We start from the raw sequence: 17,220 nt of genomic DNA, 5'->3' as shown, positions 1-17,220 counted from the left end.
GGAATAGCGTTTTCACTGTGAAGTCGCAAAAAAGTTTAAAAGCCGAACACGTTTATTCTTGAAGAAAGGGAGTAAGCTCCAATCAAGTTTGTTTGTAGGCCATTTTATTTTGAGTATATAGGACTTGTTAAATGTTTGGGCTCTTTGATATCTAGAAAAGTAGTTGAGTTAGGCAAGTAAAAGTTTATGCAGCGCATTGATGGTCTATTAGGAAGAAATTTTTAAGCATCTATCAACTTCATTGGTCCTCAAAGGGTTCTTGTTTTTGATGATCCTTAACAATATTTGTGTTGCAAAAGTGAAACCTTGCAAACTAGATTTTCTGCTCAAATGAGGCCCAAGAGAAGTGTTTTGAGTCTTATTTTTTTTAAGGACCTTATCATTTTACCTTAATTTTCAGTTATCAGTTTTGTTTTCCCTAGTTTTAGTTATGAAAATGCAATTTTTGTTAAGCTATTTGAGTAGAATTTTAAGCCATAGCTAAGGCTATCAATGCTCTTCTTTTCAAGTTAGGAAATGCATTTGCAGATCTTTTAAACTTCATAAATTGAGATTTAGCAAAGTTGTGAAGCTGAAAATAGTTTCTCATACTTTGTTTTAGTAGAATATCTTTTTTGCAAGTTTTTGCTTTTAGGCCTATAACATAAAGGTTTGTAAAGGTCACTGCCCTCCAGAGGAAGAAGTTGTTGAGGTAGGTACTTCAAAATACCTTCTCAGGACATACTTTTGCTATAATACAATCCTTGAAAGCTTCAGTGTTCTAACCTAACCCCTCTCCAAGAAAGCAAAAAGTAGCTAAACTTGAATAGTACTATTATGATTTTGCTACTAACAACTCACCACAGCACCAAGCTGCCTGAGGCCAACACAGCTATGCATGTTCCTCCTCCATCCCAATCTCTTCAAAGCCTCCCTCTTTATACCCTCCCTGGAAGTTCTCATTTCCTTTAAATCTTTCTTAATGAAATCCTCCCATCCTAGACAATGATGTCCCACTTCTGTTTAGCCCTAGGCAGTTTGCCAAGAAGGATAATCTGTCATCCTTCATCTACAGAATATGCCCAAGCCATCTCAAACTTTCTTTCATTGTAGCCCTAGAAAGCAGGATTGAACCAAATTTTTGTAAAGCCTACTGTTTGAAATATGGTCAGTCAGCCTGGTACCCAGAGCAATCTGTAGTCAATTTCTCTGGAAAACATCTAGTAGGCCTAAAGTTCCACCTTCTTTTTGGAGCACCCATGCTTCAGAGCTATATTTGACCACTATCATCAATCTACCTTCTAATATTCTAATCTTGGTTTGCAGATATATCTTTCTATTCTTCTAAAGTTTTTTTTTTCAACTATGAAAAAACACCCTGAGACTTTGCTATTCTACTTTTAACATCTTCAGTGCTCCCACTGTCTTTGCTGATAATTCTACCAAGGTATGTGAAGCTGCCACCTGATCAATCTTTTTGTTACCCAACATCACCTTTTCATCTTTGCTTATTCCTAGCCTTATTGACTAAGTCTTCTAAATATTAATCTTCAAACCATTTCTAGCACACTGAACTTGCAAAACCTCTAAAAGTTCATTCATTTTGCTCACACTTTCACCTAGTGTGCTTAAACCATCAGCATAATCTAAAGTCCAGGAGAGTTTTTCCTCCCCATGTGATTCTGTGGTCTCCCATTACCTTTCCTGTGCTCCTTAAGACAAAGTCTATCAAAATTACCTTAATTACCTTAATTTGCACTTTGGAGCAAATTAGTTGCAAGAACTGTGATGCTCCATAGTTGATGATCTATTGGATGATCTTTATATGGAAAATGATCCATATAAAGGGGGATAGAACACAATTATGCTTAACTCTTGATTTAGTACAAAACCAGCTGCTAACCTTATTTCCTACCTTAACTGCAGCAGTATTGAACTGCTATCAATAGAATTGAATGCTTGCTCATAATATATAAAACAGAGGATCAAAGTTGTTTGACAACTAAGGCACTTCTCAATTATTAATCTAAGAGTGAAAATTTGGTCAACACATCCTCCACCTTTTCTAAAACTGCACTGTTCTTCTCTTGAAACTGTCTACCTACAGAGACCAGACTTATGCCTTGATAATTATGACATTCACTCTTATCACCTTTCTTATTCAGTGGTTTAATGAAGGTTTTCTAAAGTTGTTAGGTACTTCTCCTCTTTCAAAAATCATATCCATAATCTTCAGTAATTGATTTCTAACCTCAGAGCCACCATATTTAAGAAACTCATTATTACTTAACAGCCTATTCAACATATATTAATAAAACTAGCGCAAATAAATCAACTGCTGATATTTCCTGATGTTGGTAATTACAGAAAATTAGCATTTAACTAAAAGCACAAAGTCAAGTATAAAAAACAAGAATATTGATTTAGGAAAAGAAAGTAATTACGTAGCTTCACAACAACAAACTAATCTATGTGCTTTTCATAGTCTTACAGGAGTTGTAATATATGTAACTTTCAGTATATTCTCAAAATTTAGGCTTAAATTATAATGAGTTTAAAGTCATTAAACAGCATACAAAATAATGAATTGATTTATCAGGTAACATCTTGGTCTCACCTAGTATTACTCAAAATGAAGAACATATCAATCACAACTTGAACTCTGGAAATCCATCTATTTCTCTCTATAAAACAAAGAATTTCAAGTTGTGATACAATTCTAAAGTGAGCCTCTAGTCTTAATACTATTCATCCAAGAGTTTTTTGAGGGAAGTAAAGAGCAAAGTTGAAACTTAAAATGAAGAAGAATGATTACTTTACAGTCTATCTAACACATATCAATAAAGCTAGTACAAATAAACCAAATAATCATATTTCCCTATGTTTCTAGGACTATAGAAGACTAGCCTTTACTGAAAACACAGAGACCCAGTATAAATTCAAGAATGTTGATTTACTAGTTATAAGTGAGTACGTAGCCTGACAACAACAACAAACTAATCAATAAAGCTTTTCATAGTCTTATACCAGCTGTGATATCAGTAACTTTTATTACACAGTTAAAATTATTGAAAAAACAAAAGCATAAAAATAAATACTTCTTTAATAACTGCAAAGTCCCTAAACAGCATACAAAAAAAACTAAATTGACTTACCAGGTAACATTTTGGTCTCACCAGCTATTAAATAAAAAAAAACAAGTTTTTTTTAAATGAAAGTAAGGAGCGACATTAAAACTTAAAACGAACAGAAATTACTCTGTATATAAAAGGGGCTTGTCCTCTTCAACGCCCCTTTCTTCATGTTAAAGTTTGACTCTATTCTCTTAACTCTACCTCTTAAAACAGTAAAAAACACCAGCGTAAAGAGTGGGGCGTTGAAGAGGACAAGCCCCTTTCATATACAGAGTAATTTCTGTTCGTTTTAAGTTTGTGGAAAATTAGTTTTAAGTTTTAAGTGGAATAATTTTGGAAATGGACATCACAGAAAAAACCTGGCAAACACTCAGTGACCCATTTAACATCCCAAAGTCAATTGATTTTTAACCTTAAGAGCACAGCTAACCTAGTAAATGATCTGTTTGTTAGTATTCACAACCCTAGATGATACTACTCTACCAAAAAAGCCTAACTATCAAATTGATAACCATATGCCAACCCTCATTCTTGATCCTAGGTTAGTCTATAAGCAGTTGGAAAAGCTGGATCAAAATAAGTCAGCAGGTCCTGATGGCATGGAGACTGGTGCATATTTCACCTATTCCCAAAGTGGATAATAAGGGTGTGGCTAAGAACTACAGACCTATTTGTATAAAATCAGTTGTGGATAAAGTACTACATGTAATTAAGATGTAATTAAGCTCCTTGATTCTAATGAGCTGCTTGCCCCAAATCAACATGGCTTAAAACAAGAGAAATTAACTGAAAATAACTCCTGGATGCTTACGAATATATAATTGATCTTAGTGATAAAGCAGTGGATGTAGATGTTGTGCTTCTTGACTTTGTCATGGCCTCTGGTAAAGTTTGTCACAGAAGACTGAAAATAAAGCTGCATGCTATTGGTATTAACTCAGTTACAACCAGCTGGATAATGGCCTTTTTGACAAACAGGAAGCAAGTGGTCAAGGCTTATGGGGATGGAGGCCAATCCACAAAAATGTAGGGGGGTGGGTAAAGATTTTTTTTCAATGTTTTTTTAATGAAGATGCCAAAAAAAAACATTGAGAATTTAAACACAGGGGGTAGTGATGACTTTGCTCCTTGGGAAAATTGTCAACTAATCTATCCAAATCCAGTTTATTTACCTCCTCTTTTTCAACAGCAATTATCATGAGATCACTGAGTCCGTCATTTCCCATTATAAACATATATATATATATATATATATATATATATATATATATATATATATATATATATATATATATATATATATATATATATATATATATATATATATACTAGCTGTTTGAGTGACCTAGTTGGTGGGGCGCTTCGCGCCCCCCAAGCCCCCCGCGCGCGCGTAAGTCGTTACGCGCCATTGTAGTTGTGTCCCTGTGTCTCACCTGTGAATATAGATAGATTTATATATGTGTTTTAAACTATGTAAAAATTGTGAATGTACAACATTTTTGGCTTTCCCACTACTGGGAGCTTTCCGTTTCCAATTGCCAGCAATTGATCTGAAAATGTTTGACCAGAGTCATCATTTTGCAATCGGACAAGCATATTTGTAGTTAATTTTAATATTTTTACGTGTGCCCATAAATTAGAATTTTTCAGGCAAGCATTCATTTCGTCTGCAGGAGTTAAACTACGTAAAAATTGCGAATATACAACATTCTTGGCTTTCCCATTGTCTGTGCATATACAAAGCCGTATGTACTAATAATGACGTCATATGCAAATGCTCTTTTTACAATCAAACAAACATACATACACACAACTCGTTTTTATATAGATAGATAGATAGATAGATACAATACAAATTAACTGCGTAAAACTTGCGAATATACAACATTCTTCGCTGTCCAATTGTCGCTGCATATAAATAGATTGTCAGGTTTACCGACCCTCGAACATGCAACGTACAATTGTCCATGGGAAAAACAATCAGTATTAAGATATATACCACATTTTTCTAATGATTGACCTTGAGCTTTGTTAATGGTGATTGCAAATGCTAATTAAATTGGGAATTGCAATCTTTTAAATCGAAAAGGCAGATCCGTTGGAATCATGGGAATGCAAGGAATAAGAACAGCCTCACCCTCAAAAGGCCCTGTCAAGATTGTGGCCTCTATTAGGTTTTCCATTGTTTTTTTTACGGCAAGTCGCGTGCCATTGCAAAGCTTTGGTGTGTTGATATTTCTTAAAAGTATTATTGGTACGCCTATTTTTAGTTGTAGCACGTGTGGTGGAAACCCTGAAAGATCTATGGAATTTAAAAATTCAGATGGATAATTAACCGCTTCATTTGGTTCCAAAACTGTGTTGACTGACTTGTAAAGGACTGCCTGGTCTCGAATCTTGGTCAAAACAATATTGTTGATTTCGTAGACGTCTATATTTTTGGGTGCGAGAATTGCTCTTTCACTTAGCCATTTATTATTTTTATAATTTTTTAGAATATTCGGAAATACTTTTTCAATCAATTCATTTTTGGACATCACTAAATTACAGAAATCAGCAGGTAGTTGTATACGTCCTGAAATTGATTCTATCGTATCATAAATGTCTTTTTGTTCTGACGTTAACTTGGAAATGTTATTTTGTACATACAACAATAGATCACTCGTACTGTAACTTTGTTCACGATCCAATTCTACACATGTCAAAACAGCAGCGATACGGTTAGGTGAAGGCATTCCCAAATCCTAAAGAGGTTTGTTTGCCATACGTACGCACAAATCTTCTATAATAACTAAAGTGTAGTTATAAATCTCTGATGTAAAATCAAAAGTCATATCTGACGTCTCTAACTGTTTTCGATGGAGTTTATCTTTGGACATTTTTGACTTGTATTTTTCCCATAACTCTGTAGGAGCTGATGGAGAGCAAGTTGTTAAAATGATGCCAAACAATGCACGAATTTGACTTGGGGTTGACGTTTCGCACGCGTCATTGATGCAGTTATCCCAGTGTTGGTCATTCTCCAATAGATTCAGAGCTTGGCATGCACTACGGTAAGTGTCATGTATAGTACCGTTTACAGTTCTCAAATACTCAAAGGATGTCGGACCGGGTACATTCACCAAAAGCAGGCGTAGAAAGAAGCATTCATGTTGATTGGGGTGAACGGTGTAGAGTCTTCCTATCGTGGTATCTTTGAAGATGGTAGGTTGGCCGTCGACTGACTTACCCTGTTTTCGACGTTCAAATACTTTATTTTTAGTATTCCACGTGTAATACGAAGGCACTTCAGTATGCAGCAGTTTTTTTTGCAAAAGAATCATTTTTGGAAAGCGAAAAAAAAGCTGTTAATTTTGTATCCGGTGGATTCAGGGCTCTTTGTTGCACGTTGGTTTCCGAGAAATAAACACGTTGACCATTCTGTAAATGTACCGCTAAGTGAACAACAGCTGGACTACGTTCATGTATCGGAAATGAAAGAATTCGCCAAACAGCTTCAATACTGCTTATGTATCTTCCAGCCTGATATTGTACAATTTCGTCGAAGTCTTTGATTTCGACGAAATTGAAATCAATTTCAAAGATTTCAATCTTTGAAATCTTTGAATCTCTGTCCCGGTCGTCATTTGTGTCCCGGTCTGTAATTTCTCTGAGTGTTTTTTTTTTAGTATTTTTTAGTTTTTTACATTTTTTCAGTTTTCTTTTTCTTCTTTATTTTTCAGCTTCACTATGAAATACATATCGCCGAACCTTTGTTTTTTTTAACTATAACCTGGTAGGCATTGATGACCTTATCCGAGTCAAAATCCCAAACCCAATCATCATCGTTATCATTTTCAGTTTTGATATGTTTTGACTCTCGCTGTCCAGGTGGATCTTCATCTAACTGCGCGGTTTTGCGTTCTTTAGCCTCAAGCCTGTTTTCTTTGCTGTTCTTTTGATTCCTCGGCACGCTTTCTTTTCTGACTTTCTCTATCAGCAGCAAGTTTTTTGGCATAGACTCTTTGAGCATCTTCATCGGCTTTTGCCATTGTAAGTACATCAGTCATTTTAAACTTAAACATTAATAGATTTCTACGTGAACATATATGTCTTAAATATCTTTAATGACGTCACCGTCATAGCAACATTGACGACAACTAACTTCATGACGTCAGTCGACACAGAAACATGACGTCACCTGACAGACAGACACACAGACAGACAACTTATTTTTATATATATAGATATATGCTGAGAAGAATTGTTCATTGCTTGCCATGCTCACAGGCAAAGAAGCAACTAGCTTTATCAGTTTTAGCACTGCAGAATAGGCAACTGGGAGGTCAGATAAGATTTCGATAGGTTAAGGAAGATCCATTTTCGAAATATTACTTTTTGACAGATTCAGCTTTGCAAGACAAAGCTGGGCTTCTATGGCATGGTCATTGACATCAAGAATCCCTTGATAATGACGCATAACCCTTTCCACTTTAAAAATTCAAGAAAATCGGAACTTTAGGGGCTGAAGGCAGATAAAGCATCATGCAGAGACATATTTTGCATGAAACTTTGATCCATCTCATTCGTGAAATGGTCTATTACCTCAAATTACAGCCTACCTATGGTCTGTTACCTCAAAGTTTATTGGAGTCTGATTGAATAGAAAAAAAACAAGTTTTTTCTACTGAAAGTAAGGAGCGACATATACAAGGAATGACAGGATACAAGGAATGTTCAATTAGCAATCACCATCAACAAAGCACCGGGACACAAATGACAACCGGGACACAGGGAGTATAAATGACGACCAGGACATAAGTAAAAAAAAAACTATAAAAACTAAAAAAAGGTAAAAACTACAAAAAAACTAAAAAGAAAAAAAAAACTAATAAAAAACTAAAAAAGCTAAAAAACTAAAAAAAAACTAAAAAAGAAAAAAAAAATAAAAAAAGGAAAAAAATGAAAAATAAAGAAGAAAAACAAAACTAAAAAAAAAATAAAAATAAAAAAAAACTAAAAAGAAAAAAAGGGGAAAAATACAAAAATTTATTTCATCATATACCATTTCAAAAACGAATGTATATACAGACCGGGACACCGGGATACAAACGACGACCGGGACACAGGGAATATAAATGACGACCGGGACACAGGGACACAACTACAACGGAGACGCCGGGGGGCACAGGGGGATATATACATGACGACGGGGACACAAGGAATGTTCGATTAGCAATCACCATCAACAAAGCTCAAGGGCAATCATTAGAATCATGAGGTATAACTAAAAAAACTAAAAAAAGGTAGAAAACTAAAAATTAAAAAAAAGACCAATTCAAAAACGAATGTATATACAGACCGGGACACAAATGACGACCGGGACACGAGGAATATAAATGACGCCCGGGACACTCAAAGAGAAATCACAGACTGGGACACCGGGACACAAATGACGACTGGGACACAGGGAATATAAATGACGACTGGAACACAGGGACACAACTACAACGGGGACGCCGGGGGGCACAGGGGGATATATAAATGACGACGGTGACACAGGGAATGGTCGATTAGCAATCACCATCAACAAAGCTCAAGGGCAGTCATTAGAATCATGAGGTATAGATCTGAATACGGATTGTTTTCCCATGGACCATTATATGTTGCATGTTCAAGAGTCGGTAAACCTGACAATCTATTTATATGCACAGACAATGGGACAGCAAAGAATGTTGTATATTCGCAAGTTTTACGTAGTTAAAAACATATATATATATATATATATATATATATATATATATATATATATATATATATATATATATATATATATATATATATATATATATATATGTATCTGTATTCACAGGTGGGACATAGGGACACAACTACAATGGCGCGTAACGACTTACGCGCGCGGGGGGGGGGCTTGGGGGGCGCGAAGCGCCCCCATCAACTAGGTATTGGGGTGGCGCGAAGCGCCATCCCAACACCTAGTATATATATATATATATATATATATATATATATATATATATATATATATATATATATATATATGTGTGTGTGTATAATATATGTATGTATAATATAATATATATAATATACATTATATTATATATAATATATATAATATAATGTATAATATAATGCTCAAAGAAACAATCTTTCCAGCTTATATATATATATATATATATATATATATATATATATATATATATATATATATATATATATATATATATATATATATATATATATATATATATATATATATATATATATATATATATATATATATATATATATATATATATATATATATATATATATATAATATATATATATATATATATATATATATATATATATATATATATATATATATATATATATATATATGTGTGTGTGTGTGTGTGTGTATGTTTATTTGTGTATTCGTAAGAAGGTAAAGTCGTATATAAAACTGGTATAAATAAACAAAACAAATCAGCTGATACAAATAAATAAAACTTCGTATCTAGCCTTTAAGCCTTTTAAAATAACATTGCCCATTTTAAATATATATATATCTAGGCAGGGGTGTAGCTACAGTATTTTTATTGGGGGGGGGGAGGATGCTACTGAAGTAGGTACTATTCAAGCATTTGTGAAAAAAATAACTATTTAACAAACACACAGGCTTTTGTCAGCAATGTCAGCAATGACATTGCTGTCAGCAATGATGCTGTCAAACGAAATTGACTGTCAGCAATGTCAGCAAAATTTGTCAGCAATGAGCTGTTGCAGAGTATAGCATAGTATAGTATAGCACGACAATAGTATAGCATAAGCGAGTTTTCGGGTGGGCGAAGGTGAATGTCGTATACACTCGGCTTTTCAGCCAGATTAACCACTAAAGCTGCAGTACATATTCCCTTTCCACTTCTCCAAATCCCCACGTCCAGCACAGGATTTTCAATCTCGTAATTGAACCAAGCTCTTTTCTAACAGCCCCTGGTATTGCGCTATTCAATTGATCGTAGTTTTTAATGGATTCTGACGGTGAAAGATTTAATTTGTTGTACTAAACTTTTATTTTTGTGATGTATTGAAATATTATTTATGACTTTTTATTAAATTGATTGGTTTGTGGGTTTGCCGGTTTATACTAATAAAAAGCATTGTTATCAGACGACCACATAAAGCTGAAAAAAAAAATCATAGGCAAGACAATAGCGCTGTCTTAGTAAAGATTAAATAAAAAAAACAAGTTTTTTCAACTGAAAGTAAGGAGTGACATCAAAACTTAAAACGCACAGAAATTACTTCGTATATGAAAGAGGCTGCTTCCTCATCAACGCCCCGCTCTTTACGCTAAAGTTTGACTCTTTCTCTCAATTCTTCTTTCTAAAACAGTAAAAAACTTTAGCGTAAAGAGCGGGGCGTTGATGAGGAAGCAGCCTCTTTCATATACGAAGTAATTTCTGTGCGTTTTAAGTTTTGATGTCACTCCTTACTTTCAGTTGAAAAAACTTGTTTTTTTTATTTAATTTCTGAACGTTTTTGAATCAATGCATGTTTTGATTTTGGCTCTCCGCAGAGGAATAATCAAAACGAAATTTGCATATTTTTTTTTTTTGGCTCAATGGCTTTCTCATATTTTTGATCGAATGATTTTGAGAAAAAAAGAGCGGGGGACGAAGCCTAGTTGCCCCCCGATTTTTTGGTTAATCAAAAAGGCAACTAGAACTTTTAATTTTTTACGAATCTTTTTATTGGTAAAAGATTTACGTAACTTATAAATTAGCTTACGTAAAGAACTTTTGTATTCTCATGTTTTTATTACATATATGAGGGGATTCGCCCCATCGTCAGTACCTCGCTCTTTACACTAAAGCTTAAATTTTATCCCAATTCATTAAGAATGACCCCCTGAATCACAAAAGCCGTAGAATAAGTAGTTGAAATTACCGAAAATACTTTAGCGTAAAGAGCGAGGTATTAGAAGGAGGTGAGCCCCTCATATGGGTAATAATTTCTGTTTGTTTTAAGTTTTATTGCTGTTCCTTACTTCCAGCTGAAAAAGCTTTTTCACTTTTATTTTTTAATTGTTTTTTTTAAATAATACTAGTAAATCCTGCTCTCCCTTCATGGAAATTTTCTTCTCCCATTACAAATTCTCAAAGGAAAGTTCCCCCAGCATATCCCCCTCTTTTCAACCCCTCCCCCAAACCAAAAAAATCCTCCTGAAAACGCCTGTATACTTCCCAATAACCATTACTATATGTAAGCACAGGTCAAAGTTTGTAACTTGTTGCCCCTCCCACGGGGACTGTGGGGGAGTAAGTCGTCCCCAAAGACATAGTTATAAGGTTTTTCGACTACGCTGAATAAAATGGCTATCTCAGAATTTTGATCCGTTGACTTTGGGAAAATAATTAGCGTGGGAGGGGGCCTAGGTGCCCTCCAATTTTTTTTGTCACTTAAAAAGGGCACTAGAACTTTTCATTTCCGTTAGAATGAGCCCTCTTGCAACATTCTAGGACAACTGGGTCGATACGATCACCCCTGGGGAAAAAAAAAACAAAAAAAACAAAAAAACAAAAAAAACAAATAAACACGCATCCGTGATCTGCCTTCTGGCAAAAAATGCAAAATTCCACATTTTTGTAGATAGGAGCTCGAAACTTCTACAGTAGGGTTCTCTGATACGCTGAATCTGATGGTGTGATTTTCGTTAAGATTCTATGACTTTTAGGGGGCGTTTCCCCCTATTTTCTAAAATAACGCAAATTTTCTCAGGCTCGTAACTTTTGATGGGTAAGACTAAACTTGATGAAACTTATATATTTAAAACCAGCATTAAAATGCGATTCTTTTGATATAGCTATTGGTATCAAAATTCCATTTTTTAGAGTTTTGGTTACTATTGAGCCGGGTCGCTCCTTACTACAGTTCGTTACCACGAACTGTTTGATACAAGTCAAAGTATTGCCACAGATTGTTTAACATATGGTGGCATATTATCCACATTTATATAGCAACCGTATTTCAAATTTGAAAACATTCGAAAAACAAAGCTACAATTAATAACTTATCCATTGGACATTGTTTAACAAAGAACATACCGAAAATCTGAATGATCTTGGCATCATCGCGGCAGAAGCCTTAAATTAACTAAAAAAATTTTGGGATGCCAATTGGAAGGGAAAATTGACTCCTAGAGATGGAAAATTACCTTCCTCTTTTTATCTATGTTTAAAACAAACGAACTGTACAAAATGACACCAACATTTTTCTTGTGTAAATCAGAGTTTGGGGGATGTACATTTCCGGAGGGGGGGGGGTACACTAAATGTCATTTTTATGTCTATGATTCCCTTCACTAGCCAAGCTCAGTCTCCTAGCGCTGCATGATAAAATTGATAACAATATAAAAAGAGAATGGGTTGGTACGGCTTACGCGCTTACACAAAATTTCTAAATTATGAGAAAATATACATATTTTTTTTTTAATTCACGTTATTCTTATCTCAGCAGATATTTCGAACAACATGCTGATGGACGAATAAATGTCTCACAAGTAGCGCTGGCGTTGTGTGAAATACGTTTAATTTCAGCCATAATTATTAGCAAATTTATGTCAATTCTTTTTTTTTGGGGGGGGGGGTTAAAAAAAATATTTCGAAAAGTGAAAATAGATAAAAGTCAAAAGAGTTAGAGTTGGAAAAGTGGAAAGTCAGGATGGTATTTTCAAGAAGGCAGTATAGAGGCAGTTCTACATTTATGGGTTATTACGCGAATCCAAAACGCAAGGAATAGGAAATTATCAGCGCTTATTAGGCATTTCAATGACAAATAAGAGAATTGGAGTTTCAATTAAACACTGGGAATAAAAATCCAAACAATAAAATGATTCCTGGAGCGGATCCCACCTCTAACAAATTACAACCGATTTGGCCTATCTAGTTATAGTACGAATATCATTATAAAAAGCTTTCTTATTTTCTTATTTTCTTTTTCAATATTCACTGTATAGCAATCTTCTTATTCTTCAGTGATTGCATTTTTATCCTACTTGCAGATGTAAAGGGTGAATTCATTTCCATTTTTGAAAGTTTTAAAATAAGAGAATCTGATCTTTAACTGGTAAATTTTAGGAAGTAAAAGTACCTTAAATACAAGGGGAAAAAACTGACCTGAGGTAATGTGGCAGAACAGGAAGAATAGAGCATTTTTAAAGTTTTTCCATTAACTAGGCTTGCATTTTTACTTGATGATAAGGTTTCAAACGCTGTATATATGGAAAAATATTAATGTGGAATGTATTATGAAGTGCAATGGACCCCTATTTTCCTCGTTTTACTTATGTTAAAAACGAGCATGGATTAATTGAAAAAAAATATCTGCTTTAAGTAAAAAAGCAAATTTGATACTTAAAACGAGCAACAGTTTTAAAGTTACATGATAAATTATATTTTTTTCCAAATTAATGGGAAGGGGAAAGTGCCCCCCTTAACGACGCCACTGTATCTAGGTGACTTTGATTCAAGGATTCCCAGTAGGAGCTCATCATTTCCACCATTAAACAAATCTCCACTTATGTTTGCCATATCATTGCACATTAAAAGATAATGATCCAATCCACCTCCCAAAATATTACTTAGTGGGCAAATTCGTAGTCGATGTGGAAAATTAAAATCCCTTCAATTAGTTAAGTGGTAGACAATTAGCTCGCACCTGGATCCAAATTCTAATACATTTAATTGGTGAATTTAGCTTAGAATAATATTCTTCAACAAAACATTCTTAAACACATGTTTTTGAAAATAAACTAGTCATAGATACAGCTTTATAATGTTAAATGTTCAGTTTAATAATTATACCCAAGATTCACACTTTGTGCACAAACTGCAGAGATTAGATATTGAACACTATCCCGCAGTAATACTGAAATCGATTGTGTGAACAAACAGGATAAAGCCAAGGTGCTGCTCTTGCAACATGCCAATGTACTGAATAAGGATCCTTTTTAGGCTATATTATCATTTTGTATTTTATCTATTTGTATGATTCATTTAAAGTGGTTTACCACCCTTGGAGTGGCTTACTTTCCCGAAATGTCTGGTGTGTTCGAGTTTTAGTCTGCACGTATTTGCTCCTGTTCTTGTATATGATGTTTTTTTTTTTTTCATTTTCTTTCTGTTTGTTATACTCCGTCGTCATCCCTTGTATTTTGATGGGTTATAAAATAAATAAATTAATTAATCAATTTATAAAAATAAATAGGCTTTCCTCCTTGCCAGGTTAGGCATAGAGTCATTATATAGCTCTTTTGGTTTTCATTTATCCTAACTTTGTCTATAAGATAGCATAAGAGCACTTAGTTATCTATCTATTTCTTATTTTATTTGCATATCTATTAAAATTAGTATCCCCTTTTCCCCTTACTAAAAGTGAATGCAATGCGCTCCTACTTTCATGTTATATAATTATTTAATTTTTATGCAAACTTAGCCTCAAACACAACCTCTTAGCCCTTCAATCTTTTTATCTAATTTTTGATTTGTATATGTATCTCTTTTTTTAGGGTAAAATATTCAAAAAATTTCAGATATAGTGTCAAAAAATTACTCTGAAGAAAAACTTTTTGATTAAAAATTAAGGATGGTGAACTACATGGAGCAATTGCAGGAAGCCCTAGAAGATGAAAATATTGTAGTAACTTACAAATGGTTATCCTTAACCTTTGGAATCTCAGCTAATTCAGCTAAAAAAGTGCTCCAAGATTTTTTAGATTCAAAACCGGATCAAGAAAAAGTTGGCTTCACTGTCACCTATTGCTTTTATGGAATACCATACGATAGTCTACAAAGTCTAACAATATGTCTAGCTAAAAAGGAACAAAAGGAGGCAATAGAGAAAAAATTTGTGAGAGTTATTGGCAGTCATGTTTATAGTATTTCAAAAAACTCAGAATCTGTATCTACACAGATCTATAATTCAGATTCAGATTTGATTAGTAAAAATTTATCTTTGCTGAATAACTATTCATCAGTTTTATCCAATGCATTGTATAATAGCAATCCTAGGTCTTTAGTGGTAAATGGAAAGCAAAAAGAAAATGTTAAACAGGCTGTCATTGAGAAAGCTAACGAAATTCCAAATCGAAAGCAAGACAAAGGCATTAAAGCAGCTAAGGTTGAAAATGCTGGTACAACAGATCTATCAGAAGTGGAAAGAAAACCTAGCATTCAAAGAAAGGAAAGTGAAGCAGTAGCTGAAAGTCCTTTAAATAAAGCAAAAGTACAAAAGAAATCTAGTGGGATCGCTTTGATGTTTCAAAAACAATCAAGTAAGTCATCTCTTAAAGGAAAAGAAGTTGGAGAAAAGGTTAAGGATGAGCCTCTTGAGAGTCGTGACCAAGTTTCAAAAGACGCAAATATACAGATTGAAGAAAAGACGAAAGAGCCTTTACGTGAAACCAAGTTGTCTAAACCATGTAAATCCAAAGTCTCTAAATCAAGAAAGAAAAAGTGTGTAGCCAGCGGTGATGAAGAAAGTCCAATTCCCAAGAAGCGTAAAAGAGTCATTATCCATTCAGATTCATCTGATTCAGAACCAGAAGCTGAACACATTGAAGATGAAGAAGATATAATTCCTCCACCACTTTCTAGTAATACTGAGCATATTTCCATTCAATCTGAAGCAAGCAAAACTAAAAAAAGAACTACAAAATGGGTTGATAAGACTTATTTGGATGAAGATGGTTTCATAGTGACAAAGAAAGAGCTCGAACACGTTGATGAGAGTGACGAAGATAAAAGGACCCCACAAGAAAGTTCTAAATCAGTCCAAGGGGTAAAAACAGAGGCTGTAAAGGACAAGAAGAATTCGTCTCCATCAAAACCGCCAATGAAGAAGAAGCAGTCGTCAATTATCAGTTTTTTCCAGAAGAAGTAATTGGTGATGCTTTAAAGTTTTAATTTTTACTTATTAAATTCAATGATTAGAAAGTAAGATGACATGTGTTTAATAGGAATATAGCTGTTTCCCAGATTAGGTTTTTTAGCCAGCCTTGATATCTTGATGAGGTTGTAGAGTTAAATTGTTCCTTTGCCAAGCCCAAAAGAAAAATTACAACATTCTAAAATGTCAGCCGCCAGCCAGCCGCTTAATTGGATTACATTTGCTCAACCATCTTCCAAAAAAATATACGTTCAGCCATTTGTAGTGAACAATAGTGCATACAAACTTTGTTCTTTCTTCAAAAAAAGCTCTTTCGACAGAAAAGAATCTACATAGAAGAATTCAAAGTGAAATTGGTTAAATTTGAAAGCGATTTTAATCAATAAGACCTACCAGTCTGTTAATTCCCAGGGCCTTGGGCTGCACCCTGATTGGCATCAGGGTGCAATCCTGATGTAGGCTTGTGACGTCTAAAAGAATGCGTCTTGTTATTATAATGTCTAATTCACCATTTTTTTGGCTTTATATTTATAATCTATATGTTCATATGACGTGAACGCCATTTTGGTCATTGGAGCTTTTGAGAACTCAATTTGAAATATATGTTCTTCTCCAATATTGGAAATTGTTAACATTAATGGCAACTAAACGTAGGTGGGTTCCAGAACTGAATTATAATTAATGGAAATTAATTGTTTGTTATTATTTTCCTTCAAGACAGTAGATAAAACAAAATCATAAGCAATTGTTTGAATGTTTCTCACAAACGATTAGACATAGTAAGGTTGCAGATCTGACTTAACTTCTGCTAAAAAAAAAAACAATAGTAAAGTAAAAAAAAAGATATCTATAGTAACAAAAAAAAAAATATAATACCACTTGTGATACGATTTGAGATCCCATCTGATTTGGTTAGTTAATGCTATGTAACAAGTCTAACAGGCGTAATGCCCTCCTAAGCACACTGCCTTCTTAAGTGCTAAAGATTTTCCTTAACAAATCCCTTCTATCATGTTCTTCTATGATTGAAAATTGCCCAATCCTCATCTTTCAGCATGGCGAGAAAATTTCCAACATTTATTGCTATTACAAATGATAAAAAGCCCCATTTCCATATTTAATTTACTCTTCAGCATGATGTTATCTTTGTTGTTTTTCATCTTTTGACTGACTG

The 17,220-nt window shown here is 34.0% G+C and overlaps 1 protein-coding gene across 3 annotated transcripts; it reads left to right on the top strand.

The window, feature by feature from the left end:
- Window positions 1-8: 8 nt before the first annotated feature.
- LOC136043928 (DNA polymerase delta subunit 3-like) lies at window positions 9-16,097 on the top strand. Of its 3 annotated transcripts, none has more exons than XM_065728986.1 (2): window positions 9-71; window positions 14,668-16,097. In XM_065728986.1, the coding sequence occupies exon 2, from the start codon at window positions 14,745-14,747 to the stop codon at window positions 16,038-16,040; it is 1,296 nt and encodes a 431-aa protein (XP_065585058.1). In that variant the 5' UTR covers window positions 9-71; window positions 14,668-14,744; the 3' UTR covers window positions 16,041-16,097. The 3 variants fall into 3 exon arrangements, with proteins under 3 accessions (XP_065585058.1, XP_065585057.1, XP_065585059.1); XM_065728985.1 differs by having other exon boundaries at window positions 26-94; XM_065728987.1 differs by having other exon boundaries at window positions 31-86.
- Window positions 16,098-17,220: the final 1,123 nt, after the last annotated feature.

Source organism: Artemia franciscana, chromosome 2 (genome assembly GCF_032884065.1).
Source record: "Artemia franciscana chromosome 2, ASM3288406v1, whole genome shotgun sequence".
Taxonomy (NCBI): Eukaryota; Metazoa; Arthropoda; class Branchiopoda; order Anostraca; family Artemiidae; genus Artemia; species Artemia franciscana.
Note: the sequence above shows the minus strand (reverse complement) of the source record. Positions and strands in the feature narration are given on the sequence as shown.